The sequence below is a fragment of the Microcaecilia unicolor genome, chromosome 2, assembly GCF_901765095.1.
Source record: "Microcaecilia unicolor chromosome 2, aMicUni1.1, whole genome shotgun sequence".
Lineage (NCBI taxonomy): Eukaryota > Metazoa > Chordata > Amphibia > Gymnophiona > Siphonopidae > Microcaecilia > Microcaecilia unicolor.
This window is the reverse complement of record NC_044032.1, coordinates 491,932,303-491,949,771: the sequence shown is the minus strand read 5'-3', so window position 1 is coordinate 491,949,771 and position 17,469 is coordinate 491,932,303. Positions and strand designations below refer to the sequence as shown.

Genomic DNA, 17,469 nt, shown 5'->3' with positions numbered 1-17,469 from the left:
ACACATGGAGTCACTAGAAAGGGGGCTTCTTTCCCAAAACAGATCTCCAGACATAACCCCAACCTGCAATCAGCACCTACATGTGCTTATTAGAAAAGAAATTATCATTAGTGTTGCATGCATCTGGTATATGCTTTACAAACAAATGATAGCAACAAACAGATACATAGGAATAAATGCAGAGAGCCTGGGTTTGGAGTACCTACTCCGAAGCACCATTACTGTCTGCTGCTACCCCTTACTTCTTCCCCGCTTTGAAGGTGTGAGGAGAAAAAAAAAAAAAGAGTTGCTTAGGGGAAGAAAAGAGTGGGGTTAAGGGAAGAAAGGAAACATGGAGGTCAACAGGGCCTGCAATTTTGTTGTAGTCAGCATCTGAAGTCATTAGACTTGTAAGTCATTAAGCTCAAGTCACACTTGCTCTGGAGAGCAAAATACCTCAAGGATGCATATGAACAGAGCTTCAGAAGACTTCATAGTCTGTTAATGCGATGGCTGGGCTAGATAAAAGTTGGAAGGGGGGTCAAGTTAACAATGGAAATACATAGCTGCAAATAAAAGGTTGCAGTATCCTAGCTATCAGAAGCCTGTTCCCAGTTAATGTGGAAGACCTAAGGAGAAACTGTCAGTTTAATTTTTCTCTAACACAGTTATGTAAAAATTACCAAACTTATCACCTGACCATACACCTTTTTTTTTTCTTTAAGCTATTTTCAGTTCTCAAGGTTGTTGATTTTTAGCACAAATTACCTGCATTTTTGAGGGCGAACAAGATGAGCAAGCTCAGCAAACCTCCAAAGAGCAGCTCGAAGGCTTCGAGAAGCACCATTCTAGAAAGATTCAGCGAGTTATTTGTTAGTCTCTGTAGTCACACAAAAACACATCCTCAGTACAGGATTGCACAACATTCATAACATAGTAGATGACAGCAGAAAAAGACCTGCACGGTCTATTCAGTCTGCCCAACAAGATAAACTCATATGTGCTACTTTTTGTGTATATCTTACCTTGATTTGTATCTGCCATTTTCAGGGCACAGACGGTAGAAGTCTGCCCAGCACTAGCCCCGCCTCCCAACCACCAGCCCCACCTTCCACCACCGGCTCTGCCACCCAATCTCAGCTAAGCTTCTGAAGATCCATTCCTTCTGAACAGGATTACTTTATGTTTATCCCACGCATGTTTGAATTCCGTTACCGTTTTCATCTCCACCACCTCCCGCGGGAGGGAATTCCAAGTATACACCACTCTCTCCATGGAAAAATACTTCCTGACATTTTTCTTGGGTCTGCCACCCCTTCAATCTCATTTCATGTCCTCTAGTTCTACTGCCTTCCCATCTCCAGAAAAGGCTCGTTTGCGGATTAATACCTTTCAAATATTTGAACGTCTGTATCATATCACCCCGTTTCTCCTTTCCTCCAGGGTATACATGTTCCATCTGCTGCTGAGGCTAAGGAATTTGATTTTTGATTAAGTGGCTACTGTTGACTAAGAACCTGCAAGACTCTGCAATCTGAACAGAGGGACAACGAGAAGGCGCATCAGACTGGCTTACCACAGCCTGCGAGGCCAACCGTCGACTCTGCTCAGAGTCTTACAGGCTCTTAATCCAGGGTCCAGTGGTTCACCCAGACACAGCTCTATTTTGTCTTACAGCACAAAGGGAAAACAATTATCAGGCCATGTGAGGCCCATGCAAGAGATCTAAACTCTCCAAATCTACCTCCTGCTCCAAAAGTCTTGGAGACTTAAGATCTGTTCTTACAGTACTTGATCAACAGCCTAAGGAAAACAATGGAGGAGCCCTAGTAATACTGTATGGTTGTGACACACTCAATGGCTGCTTAAAAATCTATTCAAATCACTAATTACAGAAGAGAAGAATTTTCTCCTCCCCTTATTTTATTATGCATTTACAGAGATAATTGTTAAGCATGCAGAAGATGAAAATCGCATTTTCTGCCCATATAAAGCAAAAGAAAATACAAACAATAATAAGTCATATTATCCATAATACAAGCAGAAAAGATGAAAACTAGAGTCAAGATACCAACTATACCATTCAAGACTTATAAGCCTGTGAGCTCTTCCTTCCAGTTCACATTAATTGATTTGATTTGCTTACTTTATTTATTTTTTGTCTATTAGATTGTAAGCTCTTTGAGCAGGGACTGTCTTTCTTCTATGTTTGTGCAGCGCTGCGTACGCCTTGTAGCGCTATAGAAATGCTAAATAGTAGTAGTAGTAGTAGAGGAGAGCCAAGAGGAAAGGAGTCCAGTGTGCAGACTCATCCACTGTGTGTCTCCCTTGTCTTGTGGGACCCTTTGCACGACCTGTTAAGCTCCACCCAGCTGTTCACCCAAATCAGCCTGAAGTCTGACATCAGAGCCAGTTTGCACCCCAGAAAAAAGATAGTTGTTTAGTGACATTCACACTGTGGTGATGTACGCTATAGGTGCACACCAAAGGAGTACTCCCAAAAAACAGGACGCTCCCTCAGGCAACAACATAAGGTGACCTTGTTTGCGTCATATATTATTACTTTTCGCCCCTCCACTGTGTTCTGGGCCTTGCCAGCTTGGTCTCTTACTGCTTCTTTAAGGTACATTATGCTGAAAATAATGAGTGGAGTGGAACAGGTGGATGTGAAGCGTCTGTTCACGCTTTCCAAAATTACTAGGACTAGGGGGCATGCGATTAAACTACAGTGTAGTAAATTTAAAACAAATCGGAGAAAATTTTCTTCACTCAACGTGTAATTAAACTCTGGAATTCATTGCCAGAAAATGTGGTGAAGGCGGTTAGCTTAGCAGAGTTTAAAAAGGGGTTGGACGGTTTCCTAAAGGACAAGTCCATAAACCGCTACTAAACGGACTTGGAAAAATCCAAAATCCCTGGGAAGCTTGCCAGGTGCCCTTGGCCTGGATTGGCCGCTGTCGTGGACAAGATGCTGGGCTCGATGGACCCTTGGTCTTTTCCCAGTATGGCATTACTTATGTACTTATGTACTTATTCCAATTATTTGGGGTTGCTGCCCACCATGGAAGTCATCTAGATCAACACAAGCTCAGGTAAAATATTTTAATAAATTTCTCTACTAGAGAATGACTGCCCACCTCAAAATGTGTTTTATTGAACTTCCGCACTATTCAGCCTAAAGCCACTGTAGTTCATGATATATAAAAAGCTATTATTCTTGGTCTTAAAGAGACCTGGCTTCGCAAGGGAGAGGAAGCCCTCCTCTCTCCATGTCACCTACCTGGATACTCCGTGCTTTCTGCCTCTAGACCATCTATGAAGGAAAGGGGGGTAGCCTTCATTTATCATAACTGTCTTCCAATTTCTGATTTACCTCATGAAACGCTACCTGTCTCAGAATTGCTTCTTCTAAGAATTAACATTATTCCTATAGTCTCCTACTGTTTATCTATTTTCCATCTTCTTTTTGAAGTGAATATTGGAATTCTTTATCCTCAAAAACTATCCATGGCCATTATCCACTTATCAAATCTCATTATTTTAGGCGATTTTATGTTTGAACAATTTTATTGTTGTGAATGACAAACAATATAACAATTGAGCAATTAAACAAGTGTTCCACATTATCTCTCCCTCTCCCATCACAGATATCGACATGTTCTTATTACAGATTCAATGACTTCCTGTCTTAGTATTCCCCTTGTAGAGGGACCGCATAATGTCTACAAACACAATCTATATTCAGTAGAAACACAATTCCGTAGATAAACAACAATAAGGTACCTACTACATAATCCTCCTTTCCTCCCCAAACCCCCTCTCCGGCTGTAACTTCCCCCCTCCCTCCCCACCCTAGCCCTCCCTTTCCCCCCTCCCCCTCATCTTCCCAACCACCCCCCCTCCCTTCTTCCCCTACTCAGCCTGGAAGATCTGTATCGCAATTCTAATGGAAAGTTCACTTTGCATTAAGAAGCAGACTCCGGCCTCTTGGGCTCAGAATACGTAAGTAAGGGCCCCAAAGAGCCAAAAATGCAATCCTCTTTTTCTGTGAGAATCTAATCTCATTAGCCTCCCAGGAAATCAGCTGATGCAACTGATTCCTCCAGTGCCAGTAGGCCGGAGGGTCTTTGACCGTCCAGTATTGTAGTATGCATTTCCTTGCCAACAAACACATCTTGCGAATTAACAATACTTCAAAGCGATTCTGTCCTCTAAAGGACTCTGGCAGATCTAAAATTAATTGTTCAACTGTTCCCCGGGTCCTGACTCCCAGTCTCCTTTCCCAAAAGCCTCTAACCTGAGTCCAGAATCTTTTCACTCTAGAGCAACTCCAAAACATATGTAAAAACGTACCTGGGCTCGTTCCACATTTAGTACAATTTGAGCCGTTACCTCCTCCCATGTGTATTAGTTGTGTCATTGCTACATACCCTCTATGGATGCATCGGTATGCACATTCTCTCAAACGAGCATCCGTGACTAAAGCAGGTATGCGAGCCACTATTCTCGGCACGTCCCAGGCCCCCAGTTCAAAGCCCAATTCTTTTTCCCATGCTTTTTTCAGTGATCCATACTCCCTAGGGGGTTGCCATCTTTGTAATGCTTTACAGAGTAAAGAGACAGTAACTTCTCCCTCGCCCATTGAATGAAAAAACTCTCGTAACTTACCCCCCACCTGTCTGGTCAAGGAAGACTCCGGTAATGATGCCATATAGTGTTGTATTTGTCTTATAGCAAACCTATTACCCCAGGAATCTCCCACTCTACGTAATATTTCTTCAGTTAGCAGGGGCCGCCCATCTCCATCCAACAGATCTCCCAAACATATAATTCCTTGTCTCTCCCAATCTACAAAATATCGACTTGACATCCCTGGTAGAAATTCGCAATTCCCACAGATTGTAAGTTGATCTGACACTGTTGGATCTCCCCCAAACTGTCGCACCAGTTTCCTCCATGCCTCCCTTAGCGGGCGCACCAACACACTTCTACGCAATTCCTCCGGCAGTGTACTTATTTTATGGTGTAGCAATGAAAACAATTTGTAAGATCCCAAATATGCCTTCTCCATCGCTATAGGAGTATAGCGTTGTGTTCCTAAAAACCAATCTCTTAAATGGCGCAGCTGACATGCCTGATTATATAATGTCAAATTCGGCATTCCCACTCCACCCAACCTCCAGTTACCGACTAAGTAAGAAAATCGGACTCTTGGTTTCTTTCCCTTCCAGCAAAACTTAGAAGCCAGTGAATAAAATTTTTGCAAATCCTTCTTGCACAACCAAATTGGCAGCGTCTGCAACACATAAAGCCACCTAGGGAACAGTACCATTTTAATCAGATTGATTCTTCCCAACAGCGATAACGGTAAATCCATCCAGCCTTGTAAAACGTTTCGTGTCTCCTGCAACAACCAAGTAGTATTAAGAGCATATAAACGAGAGGTGTCCATGGGCAGCAGAATTCCCAAATATTTAAAAGAATCGTGCGCCTGCCTCAAAGGGAACTCTCCTCTCCATGCTCTCCATATCTCCTCCGAAGAGGCCAAGGCTTCTGATTTCTCACGATTCAACCGAAAACCCGCATAGTCTCCATACTCTGAGAAGACCTCCAACAATGCATCCAAAGATTCCTGCGGGTTCGTCAAATGAACTAAAATATCATCAGCAAATGCTGCCACTTTGAACACCTCTCCTCCTATCTGCATGCCAGCTATATCCGGCTGCTCCATTATGTCTCTCAGTAGAGGATCTAACGTGAGTACAAACAAAAGAGGTGATAGGGGGCAACCCTGCCGTGTTCCTCTGGCTATGTCAAAATCTGATGTTACAATCCCATTCACCGAGATTCGGGCTCTCGGATTCGAATACAAAGCTTTTATTCCTGACACAAATCTACCTGAAAATCCATATTTCCGAAGGACCGCATACAAGAATTCCCAATGGACCCTATCAAAAGCTTTTTCCGCGTCAAAGCTTATTAAGAGTGATTTTTTGTTCTCTCTATTGCTGGCTTCCATAGATGTCAGGATTTTACGGACATTTTTAGCAATTGTTCTGTCCTTTACAAATCCTACTTGGGTATCCTGAATTAAGTTGGGTAGTATGTTTGCTAGTCTATTTGCCATGATCTTAGCTAGTAATTTAATCTCAAAATTTAAGAGTGAGATCGGCCGGTATGATGTCGCCAATTCCGGATCTTTCCCTTTCTTAGGAATTACAACAATACATGCGGTGTTCAGTTCTGGGGGCACCTGTTCTCGCTCCACCAATACATTAAACATTAAGGTTAAAGGCTCTATTATCTCCTCTCCCATTAGTTTGTAAAATTCCGCCCTATAACCATCTATTCCAGGGGTTTTCATCAACTGACTTTGTTTAATGGCCCATGCTACCTCGTCTGTCGTAATTAGGCTATTAAGCCTCTGTTCTTCTTGCGAGGTGAGACTCGGCAACTCCATCTGTTCTAAGTAAGAGTCCCCCGATAGGCCTTTATCTATTGGGCTCTCATACAGCTTCCTATAATAGTCATAAAAAACCTCGCTAATGCCTTGGTCTGTGGAGATTCGCTTATTTAGCTCATTTTTCATAGTCAGTATCCTAGTTTTCCCCTGTTTATTCGCAATTAAACGCGCCATTAATCTCCCTCCTTTATTGCCATATTTGTATAACTGATATTTATAATAATTTTGCGTTTTCACGGTTTTTTGATGAAGAAGTTCATTTAATGCCGTCTGTACAGATAATAAATGTTGTTTATTCTCCAGAGAGGGTTGTCGACCATAACTTCTCCTCGCCTTACATACTAATTGGCTCAATCTCAATATTTCTTGTATCCTGGCCTTACGCTTATGGGCCATATAGCTGATGATTTCCCCTCTAAACACCGCTTTAGCCGCTTCCCAATAGAGGATCGGGCGATTCGCATATGGCTCATTATGTAGCTTATATTCGTTCCAACAACGAATCATGGATGCTTTAAACACTGGGTCTCGATAAAGTTCCACAGGGAATGTCCATCTATTGCTTTTTGCCCTCTCCTCTTTGGGTAACCAGCACATTTCCACCCATGCATGGTCTGAAATTACTGTGGCTCCTATAACTGCACTTGGCACTGAACCAAAAAGCTGTTCCGAAACTAATAGATAATCGATTCGTGCTTGTGTATCGTGTGCTCTTGAAAGATGCGTATAATCTCTCCCTTGTGGTTCGAGAGTTCGCCAAACGTCTACCAGGCCTATCTGTCGACATAGATTGGGCAGCCCCCGATTTTCCTGTCTAGGCATCTGTCTCCGTGGCCCAGTACAATCTATCTGTGGGTCCATTACTGTGTTAAAATCTCCACCAAGTATTATGGGTAGAGGGCTCTGCTGTAGTAATTTCAGTGTTATCATCTTATAAAACCTCCTATCGTAGTGGTTCGGGGCATATATATTCCCAAACAGCACTGTCTGTCGATTTATAGTAGCTGCACAAATCAGAAATCTCCCCCCCGGGTCTATATATCGGGTCTCCAATTTATCTACAATCCCTTTTCTTAACAAGATGGCAACCCCTCCTTTCTTTCCCTTGGCTGCTGCTGAGATGCACTCTCCCACCCACCAAGTGCGCAACTTCGCATGTTCCACATCTGATAAGTGGGTTTCCTGCAATAAAGCTATATCTATTTTGTGTCGCTGTAAATGCTGCAAGATTTTAGAACGTTTAATGGGGGAGGAGATTCCTCCTACATTCCATGTAACAACTTTCAGTGGACCCTCTTCCTATTGGACTCCTTTCTTTGTGACCTATATCTTCTTTGTTTGAAAGAGGGGTGTCCCAGCCACCACCCCCCTCCCAGTTCCAAAGTGTGCCATTGAATTCCCTTCCAGATCTTCATACTTTGTGTCCTCCAGACCTTTACAATTCCCCCCCCCCTGAATCCCCCCTCCCTCCACCCCACTACCCCTACCCCTCTTAGCTAACCCTAATCCCTCTTGTGTCTTCCCCCAGCCCCAATACAGGACCATGACGTATAACGTCCCTTACCCCCTCCCTCATTTAAATCAAACCCCCTCGTCCTTATAGCAACAACATAAAATAAAATTATTAGCAATGGTATCGAAAATCAAAATTCTGCATTTGTTCAGTTTTTATACATCAACATCTCTATTTTGTAACCTTTCACTTGTCTCATCTGCTTGTTAGGCTGTGTCTATTTCTTCAGAATCCTTAAGGACCTAGCATCTCTAATAAGTGTGTCTTGTCTCTCAGCTTCTGGTCCAGCCTATATGTCCCCAGACTTTCTGTTACTTTGCAGGTTCTTATCAACGGCAGCCCATAATAGTTTGTATTTTAATGGTTCAGTTGCTTCACCGCTGCTTGCCTGTTTCCTCTTAATGTCAAAATCAGTGGTTAATAGGCAAAGTGTTGTCATTGCAATAAACAGTAATAACCCATACTCAACGTAACATGTTGTAATCCATATTCATTCCAACCTTATAACTGTCCGCTCTGTATCCATCTTATTCTCAAGCCTTTTGGCTCTCTTATAATCAACGATTCTCAATAGCACTCAAAAAGGCCTATACTTTATCCACTGAAGTGAAGATTTTTGTCTCCGCCTGGTAGGTGACTCGTAATTTTGCTGGGTATTGCAGGACGAAACAAATTTTCTTTTCAAATAGCTGTGTACAAATCGGGGAAAACTTCCTCCTTTGCAACGCCACAGCCGCCAAATAATCCTGGAAGCACAAGATTTTCCAGTCTGTATATCCCCAGACTTCCTATTACTTTGCAGGTTCTTATCAACGGCAGCCCATAGTAGTTTGTATTTTGATGGTTCAGTTGCTTCACCGCTGCTTGTCTGTTTCCTCTTAATATCGAAATCAGTGGTTAATAGGCAAAGTGCTGTCATTGCAATAAACAGTAATAACCCATACTTAACGTAACATGTTGTAATCCATTTTCATTCCAACCTTATAACTATCCGCTCTGTATCCATCTTATTCTCAAGCCTTTTGGCTCTCTTATAATCAACGATTCTCAATAGCACTCAAAAAGGCCTGTGCTTTATCTACTGAAGTGAAGATTTTTGTCTCCGCCTGGTAGGTGACTCGCAATTTTGCTGGGTATTGCAGGGCAAAACGAATTTTCTTTTCAAATAGTTGTGTACAAATCGGGGAAAACTTCCTCCTTTGCAACGCCACAGCCGCCGAATAATCCTGGAAGCACAAAATTTTTTTATTTTCATAGTGCAGTTCTTGATCTTTCCGCAGAGCCTGCAGTATAGCTTCCTTATGTGCAGAATTTAACAGTCGGCAGATCACCACACGCGACCCCCCGCTTTCTGAGCGTCTGGGTCCCACCCGGTGCGCCCTCTCCACTTGAAGGGCTCCCATATCTGCAGGTATTTGTATTTGTTCAATTAGCCAGTTTTCTATAAAAGCTCTCAGATTAGTTGTTCCTAGTTCCTCGGGAAGCCCAACAAATCTCAAATTGTTTCTGCGCGATCTGTTTTCAAGATCTTCCAGCTTTTCTTCATATGCTTCTAATTGGGCTCTGAGTTTTACATTTTCTGCCTCCATTTTCAGTACTGTATCTTCCAAGGCCCCCTGGCGTTGTTGAAACTCTGCTAGGTCTTTATTTAATTGTCCTAAATTCTCTTGGACTAAATCTAGTTTGCTGTCAATAGGAGCTAATCGCCGGTCTAGCAGCGGCTCCATAGCATTCGTTACCTCCGCCACCACCTCCGCTACCCAAGCCGAACTCACTGTGTGCGCCGGCGGGCTTGGCGGGGCCGCCATTTTGTCCTCTCCAACACGTGTTTTATCTTTAGCGTTTCGAGCGCTTTTCGCTGCCATAATATCACGTTTGATCAGGCAGTGGTGTACCTCTTGATTTCCGATTCCAGATTTATAAGGTTGGGGGGGTTGCTGCTGCTTAAATCGCCAGGTTTTGAGGGTTTATCGGGCAAGCTGACAGGAGCGGGATATTCAGCAACCGCTCCTGTTCATGACGTCACGTCCTCTCCATTTTAGGCGATTTTAATTTTCATATGGATTCTCCAGTTAGACCCCAAGACAAGCACTTTTCTGAACTTACTGATTTCTCTTTCATTCAACACATCTCTACACCCACACAAGTAGAAGGTCGTACCTTTGACCTTGACTTCTCTCACTCAGACTCATCTGCCCAATTATTCAACTTTTTCCATTGTCTTGAATCCTCTGATCTGTTGTTTCCTCCTAGATACCTCAGCAGTATTGATACTTACACTAAAGCATTATTTTGCTCTGCATTTCCTACAGATTTCAGTTCACTATCTATATCAGACACAATCACTACTTGTACTCCTGTCTTACAATGGTTTTGGATACTATTGCCCCCTCGTAATCTGTCTACACCAATAGGTGTTGCCCTGATAACATAAGTGTTTACATTTCCTTGAACAGTAGCCTAAAAGAGCAGAGAAACTCAGGAGACATAAATGCTGCCCCATAAAATAGAGCTGTGTCTTAAGTGGCATCACAACTATCATTTGTCAGTGAAACCTGCAAAAAGATATATTATAGTTCTCTATTAAGGTTAGCATCTCATTATTCTAAGCAACTCTTTTTAGTTTTTTTCAGCTTCAGTCTTTAAGACCTCATAATGACCCTTCCACTACTCTAACCGCAGATGATCTTGCACAATTTTTGATAAAGTTGCTATATTGAGGTCAGCTCTGCCTTCAAGGCCAAGGTGTCCACATTCCCCATTTTTCATTGGCATCTTATTCTAAGGGGCAGTAAATTTCAGATATCTCATGTTCTCTTGCTTCTACCTGGTCTTTCATCCCACTTACTACACTTTCATTAAGGTGATGTCATCATCCAAAATAATGTGCCCTCAAGACCCATTTCCATCCACACGACTCAGACCTCCTCGGCTTGGTCTACTTCCTTTATTGTACAAATTTTAAATACCAGTCTCTCCACAGGTATTTTTCTCAATGCTTGGCAGCAGGTTTTTATCTGCCCCCCTTGAAGAAATTAACTTAAATACATCCAATTGAGTTAATTACCAACCAGTCTCAAATTTGGTTTTCACTCACTAAATTACTTGAGAAAGCTAAGTTCCTTACCTGTAAGCAAGTGTTCTCCAAGGACAGCAGGCAAATATTCTCACACGTGGGTGATATCATTCATGGAGCCCAGTGCTAACACTGCCAAGCAGACCATCACTTTAAATCTTTGAGGCAATGCCCCCACTGCACAAGCGTGGGTGCCTTTCCACCCGACACTCGAGCGTGGGACCAGCAGTACAGTACTAAAGATAAGGCAACAACTCCAAGGGGAGGCGGGAGGGATGCGAGACTATACGCCTGCTGTCCTCAGAGAATATCTGCTACAGGTAAGTAACTTGACTTTCTCCGAGGAAAAGAAGGCATAAGATTCTCATATATGGCACTCATTAGCTACCAGGCACACAACATAAAATTTGTGAGCCTGGTGGGAAAGAAGGGCTGGAGTTGATTATTAAGTATTAAAAAAATTCTGCAGGATTGCTTGTCCAAACCGGCTATTCCACCTAGAATGCTGCTCCACACAGTAGCGAGTAGTGGAGATGTGGACAGAACACCACATTGTGACCTTGCACAATTCTTCAGTAGAGGTAAAGCAGTAATGGGTTATTGATGCTGCCATGGGTCTTACAATGTGAGCAGTGACACGGCCATGAAAGGTCAGCCCAGCCTGAGTATATATGTAGGAGACAGAGAGGGGCATAATTGAACGAAAACGTCTATCTCCATGGGCGTTTATCTCCGAGAACGGGTCCGTGAAGGGGCGGACCGAACCGTATTTTCGCAAAAAATAGACGTCCATGTTTTATTCGACAATTTGTGAGCTGGGCATTTTTGTTTTTCAGTGATAATGGAAAATGAAAGCACCCAGCTCAAAAACGAATAAATCCAAGGCATTTGTTCGTGTGAGGGGCCAGGATTCGTAGTGCACTGGTCCCCCTCACATGGCAGGACACCAACCGGGCACCCTAGGGGGCACTTTAAAAAAAAAAAAAAAAGGTAAAAGAGCTCCCAGGTGCATAGCACCCTTCTCTTGTGTGTTGAGCCCCCCCAAATCCCCCTCAAAACCCACTGCCCACAAGTCTACACCATTACTATAGCCCTAAGAGGTGAAGGGGGGCACCTACATGTGGATACAGTGGGTTTGGGGGGGTTGGGCGACTAAGCATTAAGCAGCACAATTGTAACAGGTAGGGGGGGGATGGGCCTGGGCCCACCTGCCTGAAGTCCACTGCATCCCCTAACAACTGCTCCAGGGACCTGCATACTGCTGCCAGGGAGGTGGGTATGACATTTGAGGGTGAAAATAAAAAGTTGTGAAACATCATTTTTTGTGGTGGGAGGGGGTTAGTGACCACTGGGGGAGTCAGGGGAGGTCATCCCCGATTCCCTCTGGGGGTAATCTGGTCATTTAGGGCACCTTTTGGGGCCTTATTCGTGAAAAAACAGGGTCCAGGAAAAGTGCCCTAAATTCTAGCTACAAACGCATACTTTTTTTCCATTATTGGCGAAAGGCGCCCATCTCTGTTCGGGTGATAACCATGCCCCAGTCCCGCCTTCACCACGCCTCCGACACGCCCCCGTCAACTTTGTACGCTTCCGCGATGGAGTGCAGTTGAAAACGTCCAAGTTCGGCTTTCGATTATACCGCGTTATTCGTTTTTGTGAGATAAACGTCCATCTCCTGATTTAGGTCGGAACTTGGGCGTTTTTCTCGTTCGATTATAAGCAGGAGAGTCAACCAGCCAAATTGACATAGTATGTTTAGAGATGGGAATTCTCAATCAGTTAGGCTCAAAGGACACAATGAGGCATATTTTCAAAGCACTTAGCCTTCCAAAGTTCCATAGAAACCTATGGAACTTTGGAAGGCTAAGTGCTTTGAAAATATGCCTGAAAGAGCTAGGAAGAATTCCTATGAGGTTTTGCACATTCTAAATAGTATGCTAGAGCATGCTTGCAGTCTAAGGTATGTAGTGCTGGTTCTCCAGGATGAGAGAGTGGCTTGGGGAAGAATATAGGAAGTACACTGGACAGATTCAGGTGGAACTCAAATACCACTTTAGGTAGGAATTCTAGGTGGGTTCGGAGCACAACCCTGTCATGGTAGAACCTGATGTAAGGTAGGCTTTAAGTTCACTGACTCTTCTGGCAAAAGAAAGAGCTATTAAGAACACTACCTTATATGTGAGGAACTTCAGAGAACAGGAATGAAGTGGTTCAAATGGAGGTTTCATGAGAGCTGTTAGCATGACATTGAGATCCCATGCCACTGGAGGTGGTTTGATAGGAGTTTTGGTATGAAATAAATTTTTCATGAAACTAACTACCACAGGATAAATGGAAACTGGATTATTATCAACTCTAGAATCAAAAGCACTAATGGTACTCAAGTGCACTCTCTGAGTCTGTCTTTAAACCAGAATCCGGAAAATCGATTTGTCCTCCCACTGGAAGGTTGATTGGAACAGACAACTGTACGGTGGTAATACTATATAGGAAGGAGTCATAAACTGGATTTTTGTTTAGACTGAGAAGCAAGATTTTTGTCCCTGATGCTGCCTCAGAAATGAGCGTTGGGGTGTAGTCCTTTGAGGTGGAGGAGGAGGGAGTAATGATGCTTAGATATATAGTACTTGGAGCATCAAACTCCTCATGGAAATCTTCTAGAAAAAGAGGTAACAGAAGTCTGTGGCCTGGATAAAGTTATTATAATATCTATACATTTTTTTAAATTAAGCCAGCCACTTTCTTGACTTTATCACAAAAACAAATTATCTCCATGAGAAGGGATGTTCGCTAGAGCCTCCTGGACCACAGATTCAAGGTCAAAGACCCTGAGCCAAGAAAGATGACACATTGCTACTCCTAAGGCAGAAATGAGTGAAGAGATATCAAAGGCTTGCCTTGACAGATATAAGTATTGCCGTACTGGGAAAGACCGAAGGTCCATCAAGCCCAGCATCCTGTTTCCAACAGTGGCCAATTCACGTCACAAGTACCTGGCAAGATCCCAAAACAGAACAATACATTTTATGCTGCTTATGCTCCCCAAGTCCATTTTAATAATGGTCTATGGACTTTTCTTTTAGGAAGTCATCCAAACAGTTTTTAAAGCCCGCTAAACTAACTGCTTTTACTACATTCTTTGGCAACGAATTCCAGAGTTTAATTACACGTAGAGTGAAGAAATATTCTCTCCGATTTGTTTTAAATTTACTATTTTCTAACTTCACTGCGTGCCCCCTAGCCCTAGTATTTTTGGAAAGAGTGAACAAGCGATTCACGTCTACCCATTCCACTCCACTCATAATTTTATAGACCTCTATCATATCTCCCCTTAACCGTTTTTTTCTCCAAGCTGAAGAGCCCTAGCTGCTTTAGCCTTTCCTCATAGGGAAGTTGTTCCATCCCCTTTATTATTTCCATCGCCCTTCTCTGTACCTTTTCTAATTCCACTATATCTTTTTTGAGATGCGGCGACCAGAATTGAACACAATATTCGAGGTGTGGTCGCACCATGGACCAATACAAAGGCATTATAACATCCTCATTTTTGTTTTCCATTCCTTTCCTAATAATACCCAACATTCTATTTGCTTTCTTAGCCGCCACAGCACACTAAGCAGAGAATTTCAAAGTATCATCAACGACGATGCCTAGATCCCTTTCTTGGTCTGTGACTCCTAATATGGAACCTTGCATTACATAACTATAATTCGAGTTCCTCTTTCCCACATGAATCACTTTGCACTTGCTCACATTAAATGTCATCTGCCATTTAGATGCCCAGTCTCCCAGTCTCATAAAGGTCCTCTTGTAATTATTCAAAATCCTTTTACTATTTAACAACTTTGAATAACTTTGTGTCGTCAGCAAATTTAATTACCTCACTAGTTACTCCCATCTCTAGATCATTTATAAATATGTTAAAAAGCAGCGGTCCCAGCACAGACTCCTGCGGAACCACACTATCTAACCTTCTCCATTGAGAATACTGACCATTTAACCCTACTCTCTGTTTTCTATCTTTTAACCAGTTTTAATCCACAATAGGACAGTGCCTCCTATCCCAAGACTTTCCAATTTCCTCTGGAGTCTTTCATGAAGTACTTTGTCAAACGCCTTCTGAAAATCCAGATACACAATATGGACCGGCTCACCTTTATCCACATGTTTGTTCATCCCTTTAAAGAGATTGGTGAGGCAAGATTTCCCTTCACTAAATCCATGTTTGTTTTGTCTCATTAATCCATGCTTTTGAATATGCTCAGTAATTTTGTTCTTTATTATAGTCTCTACCATTTTGCTCGGCACTGACATCAGGCTGACCAATCTAGAATTTCCCGCATCACCTCTCTTAACCTTTTTTAAAAATTGGCATTACATTTGCCACCCTCCAATCTTCCGGAACCACACTTGATTTTAAAGATAAATTACATATTACTAACAATAGTTCCAAAGCAGTGTTCTGTGAAGCTTATGGAACTCATCCACTTTCTCAGGGGGAAGGAATTCTGCAAAGGTACTACTACTACTATTTAGCATTTCTATAGCGCTACAAGGCGTACGCAGCGCTGCACAAACATAGAAGAAAGACAGTCCCTGCTCAAAGAGCTTACAATCTAATAGACAAAAAATAAAGTAAGCAAATCAAATCAATTAATGTGTACGGGAAAGAAGAGAGGAGGGTAGGTGGAGGCGAGTGGTTACAAGTGGTTACAAGTCAAAAGCAATGTTGGGCTTTCAGTCTAGATTTAAAGGTGGCCAAGGATGGGGCAAGACGTAGGGGCTCAGGAAGTTTATTCCAGGTGTAGGGTGCATCGAGACAGAAGGCGCGAAGTCTGGAGTTGGCAGTAGTGGAGAAGGGAACAGATAAGAAGGATTTATCCATGGAGTGGAGTGCACGGGAAGGGGTGTAGGGAAGGACGAGTGTGGAGAGATACTGGGGAGCAGCAGAGTGAGTACATTTATAGGTTAGTAGAAGAAGTTTGAACAGGATGCGAAAACGGATAGGGAGCCAGTGAAGCGACTTGAGGAGAGGGGTAGTACGAGTAAAACGACCCTGGCGGAAGATGAGACGGGCAGCAGAGTTTTGAACCGACTGGAGAGGGGAGAGGTGACTAAGTGGGAGGCCAGCAAGAAGTAGATTGCAGTAGTCTAAACGAGAGGTGACAAGGGTGTGGATGAGGGTTTTGGTAGAGTGCTCGGAAAGAAAGGCGCGGATTTTACGGATGTTGTAAAGAAAGAAACGACAGGTCTTGGCAATCTGCTGGATATGAGCAGAGAAGGAGAGAGAAGAGTCAAAGATGACCCCAAGGTTTCGAGCTGAGGAGACAGGGAGAATGAGAGAGCCATCAACAGAAATAGAAAACGGGGGGAGCGGGGAGGTGGGTTTGGGGAGAAAAATGAGAAGCTCGGTTTTGGTCATATTTAATTTCAGGTGGCGTTGAGACATCCAGACAGCAATGTCAGACAAGCACGCTGAAACTTTGGTTTGGATGCAAGGTGAGATATCAGGGGTAGAAAGGTAGATTTGGAAGTCATCACCATAGAGATGGTAGGAAAAGCCATGGGATGAGATTAATGAACCAAGGGAAGAAGTGTAGATACAAAAGAGGAGGGGACCAAGAACAGAACCCTGAGGTACGCCGACAGGCAGAGGGATAGAAGTAGAAGAGGATCCACCAGACTGAACACTAAAGGTGCGGAGGGAGAGGTAGGAAGAGAACCAGGAAAGGACAGAGCCCTGGAATCCAAGTGAGGACAGGGTATCAAGAAGTATGCTGTGATCGACAGTGTCAAAAGCAGCGGAAAGAAAGAAGAATGAGGATGGAATATTGACCTCTGGATTTAGCCAGTAATAGGTCATTGGAGACTTTAGTAAGCGCAGTTTCGGTTGAGTGGAGAGGGCGAAAACCAGATTGTAGTGGGTCAAGAATAGCATGTGAGGAGAGAAAATCAAGGCAGCGGCAGTGAACAGCACGCTCAAGTAATTTGGACAGAAAAGGAAGGAGGGAGATGGGTCGGTAATTAGAGGGACAAGTAGGGTCGAGTGAAGGCTTCTTAAGGAGAGGTGTGCCCACAGCATGTTTAAAGTCAGCAGGGACAGTCGCAGTGGAAAGTGAGAGGTTGAGAATGTGACAGATAAAAGGAATAAGAGCAGGAGAGATGGCATTAAGAAGATGGGTGGGAATGGGATCAGAGGAACAGGTGGTACATTTTGAGGCAGAAAGGAGAAGTGTAGTTTCCTCAATAGTAACTTCAGGAAAGGAGGAAAGGGAATGAGGGGAAGGAGAGAGAGGATAACGGACTAGTGGAGGGAGAGGTGGTGAGGTAGATAATGCAAGGTTTATCTTTTGAACCTTGTCGTGAAAGAATTCAGCAAGGGTCTGAGGAGATAATGAAGGGGAGTTGGGGGAGGGGGCACCTTGAGGAGAGAGTTCA

At 43.3% G+C, this 17,469-nt stretch overlaps 1 protein-coding gene across 1 annotated transcript in view; it reads right to left on the bottom strand.

Moving 5' to 3' along the window:
- The window catches only part of HTT (huntingtin), a 990,576-nt gene that overhangs the window by 942,133 nt on the left and 30,974 nt on the right, over window positions 1-17,469 (bottom strand). The window contains exon 5 of the mRNA XM_030191138.1: window positions 748-827. Within this exon, the coding sequence (XP_030046998.1) occupies window positions 748-827 (80 nt within the window). The remainder of the gene's footprint in view (window positions 1-747; window positions 828-17,469) is intronic.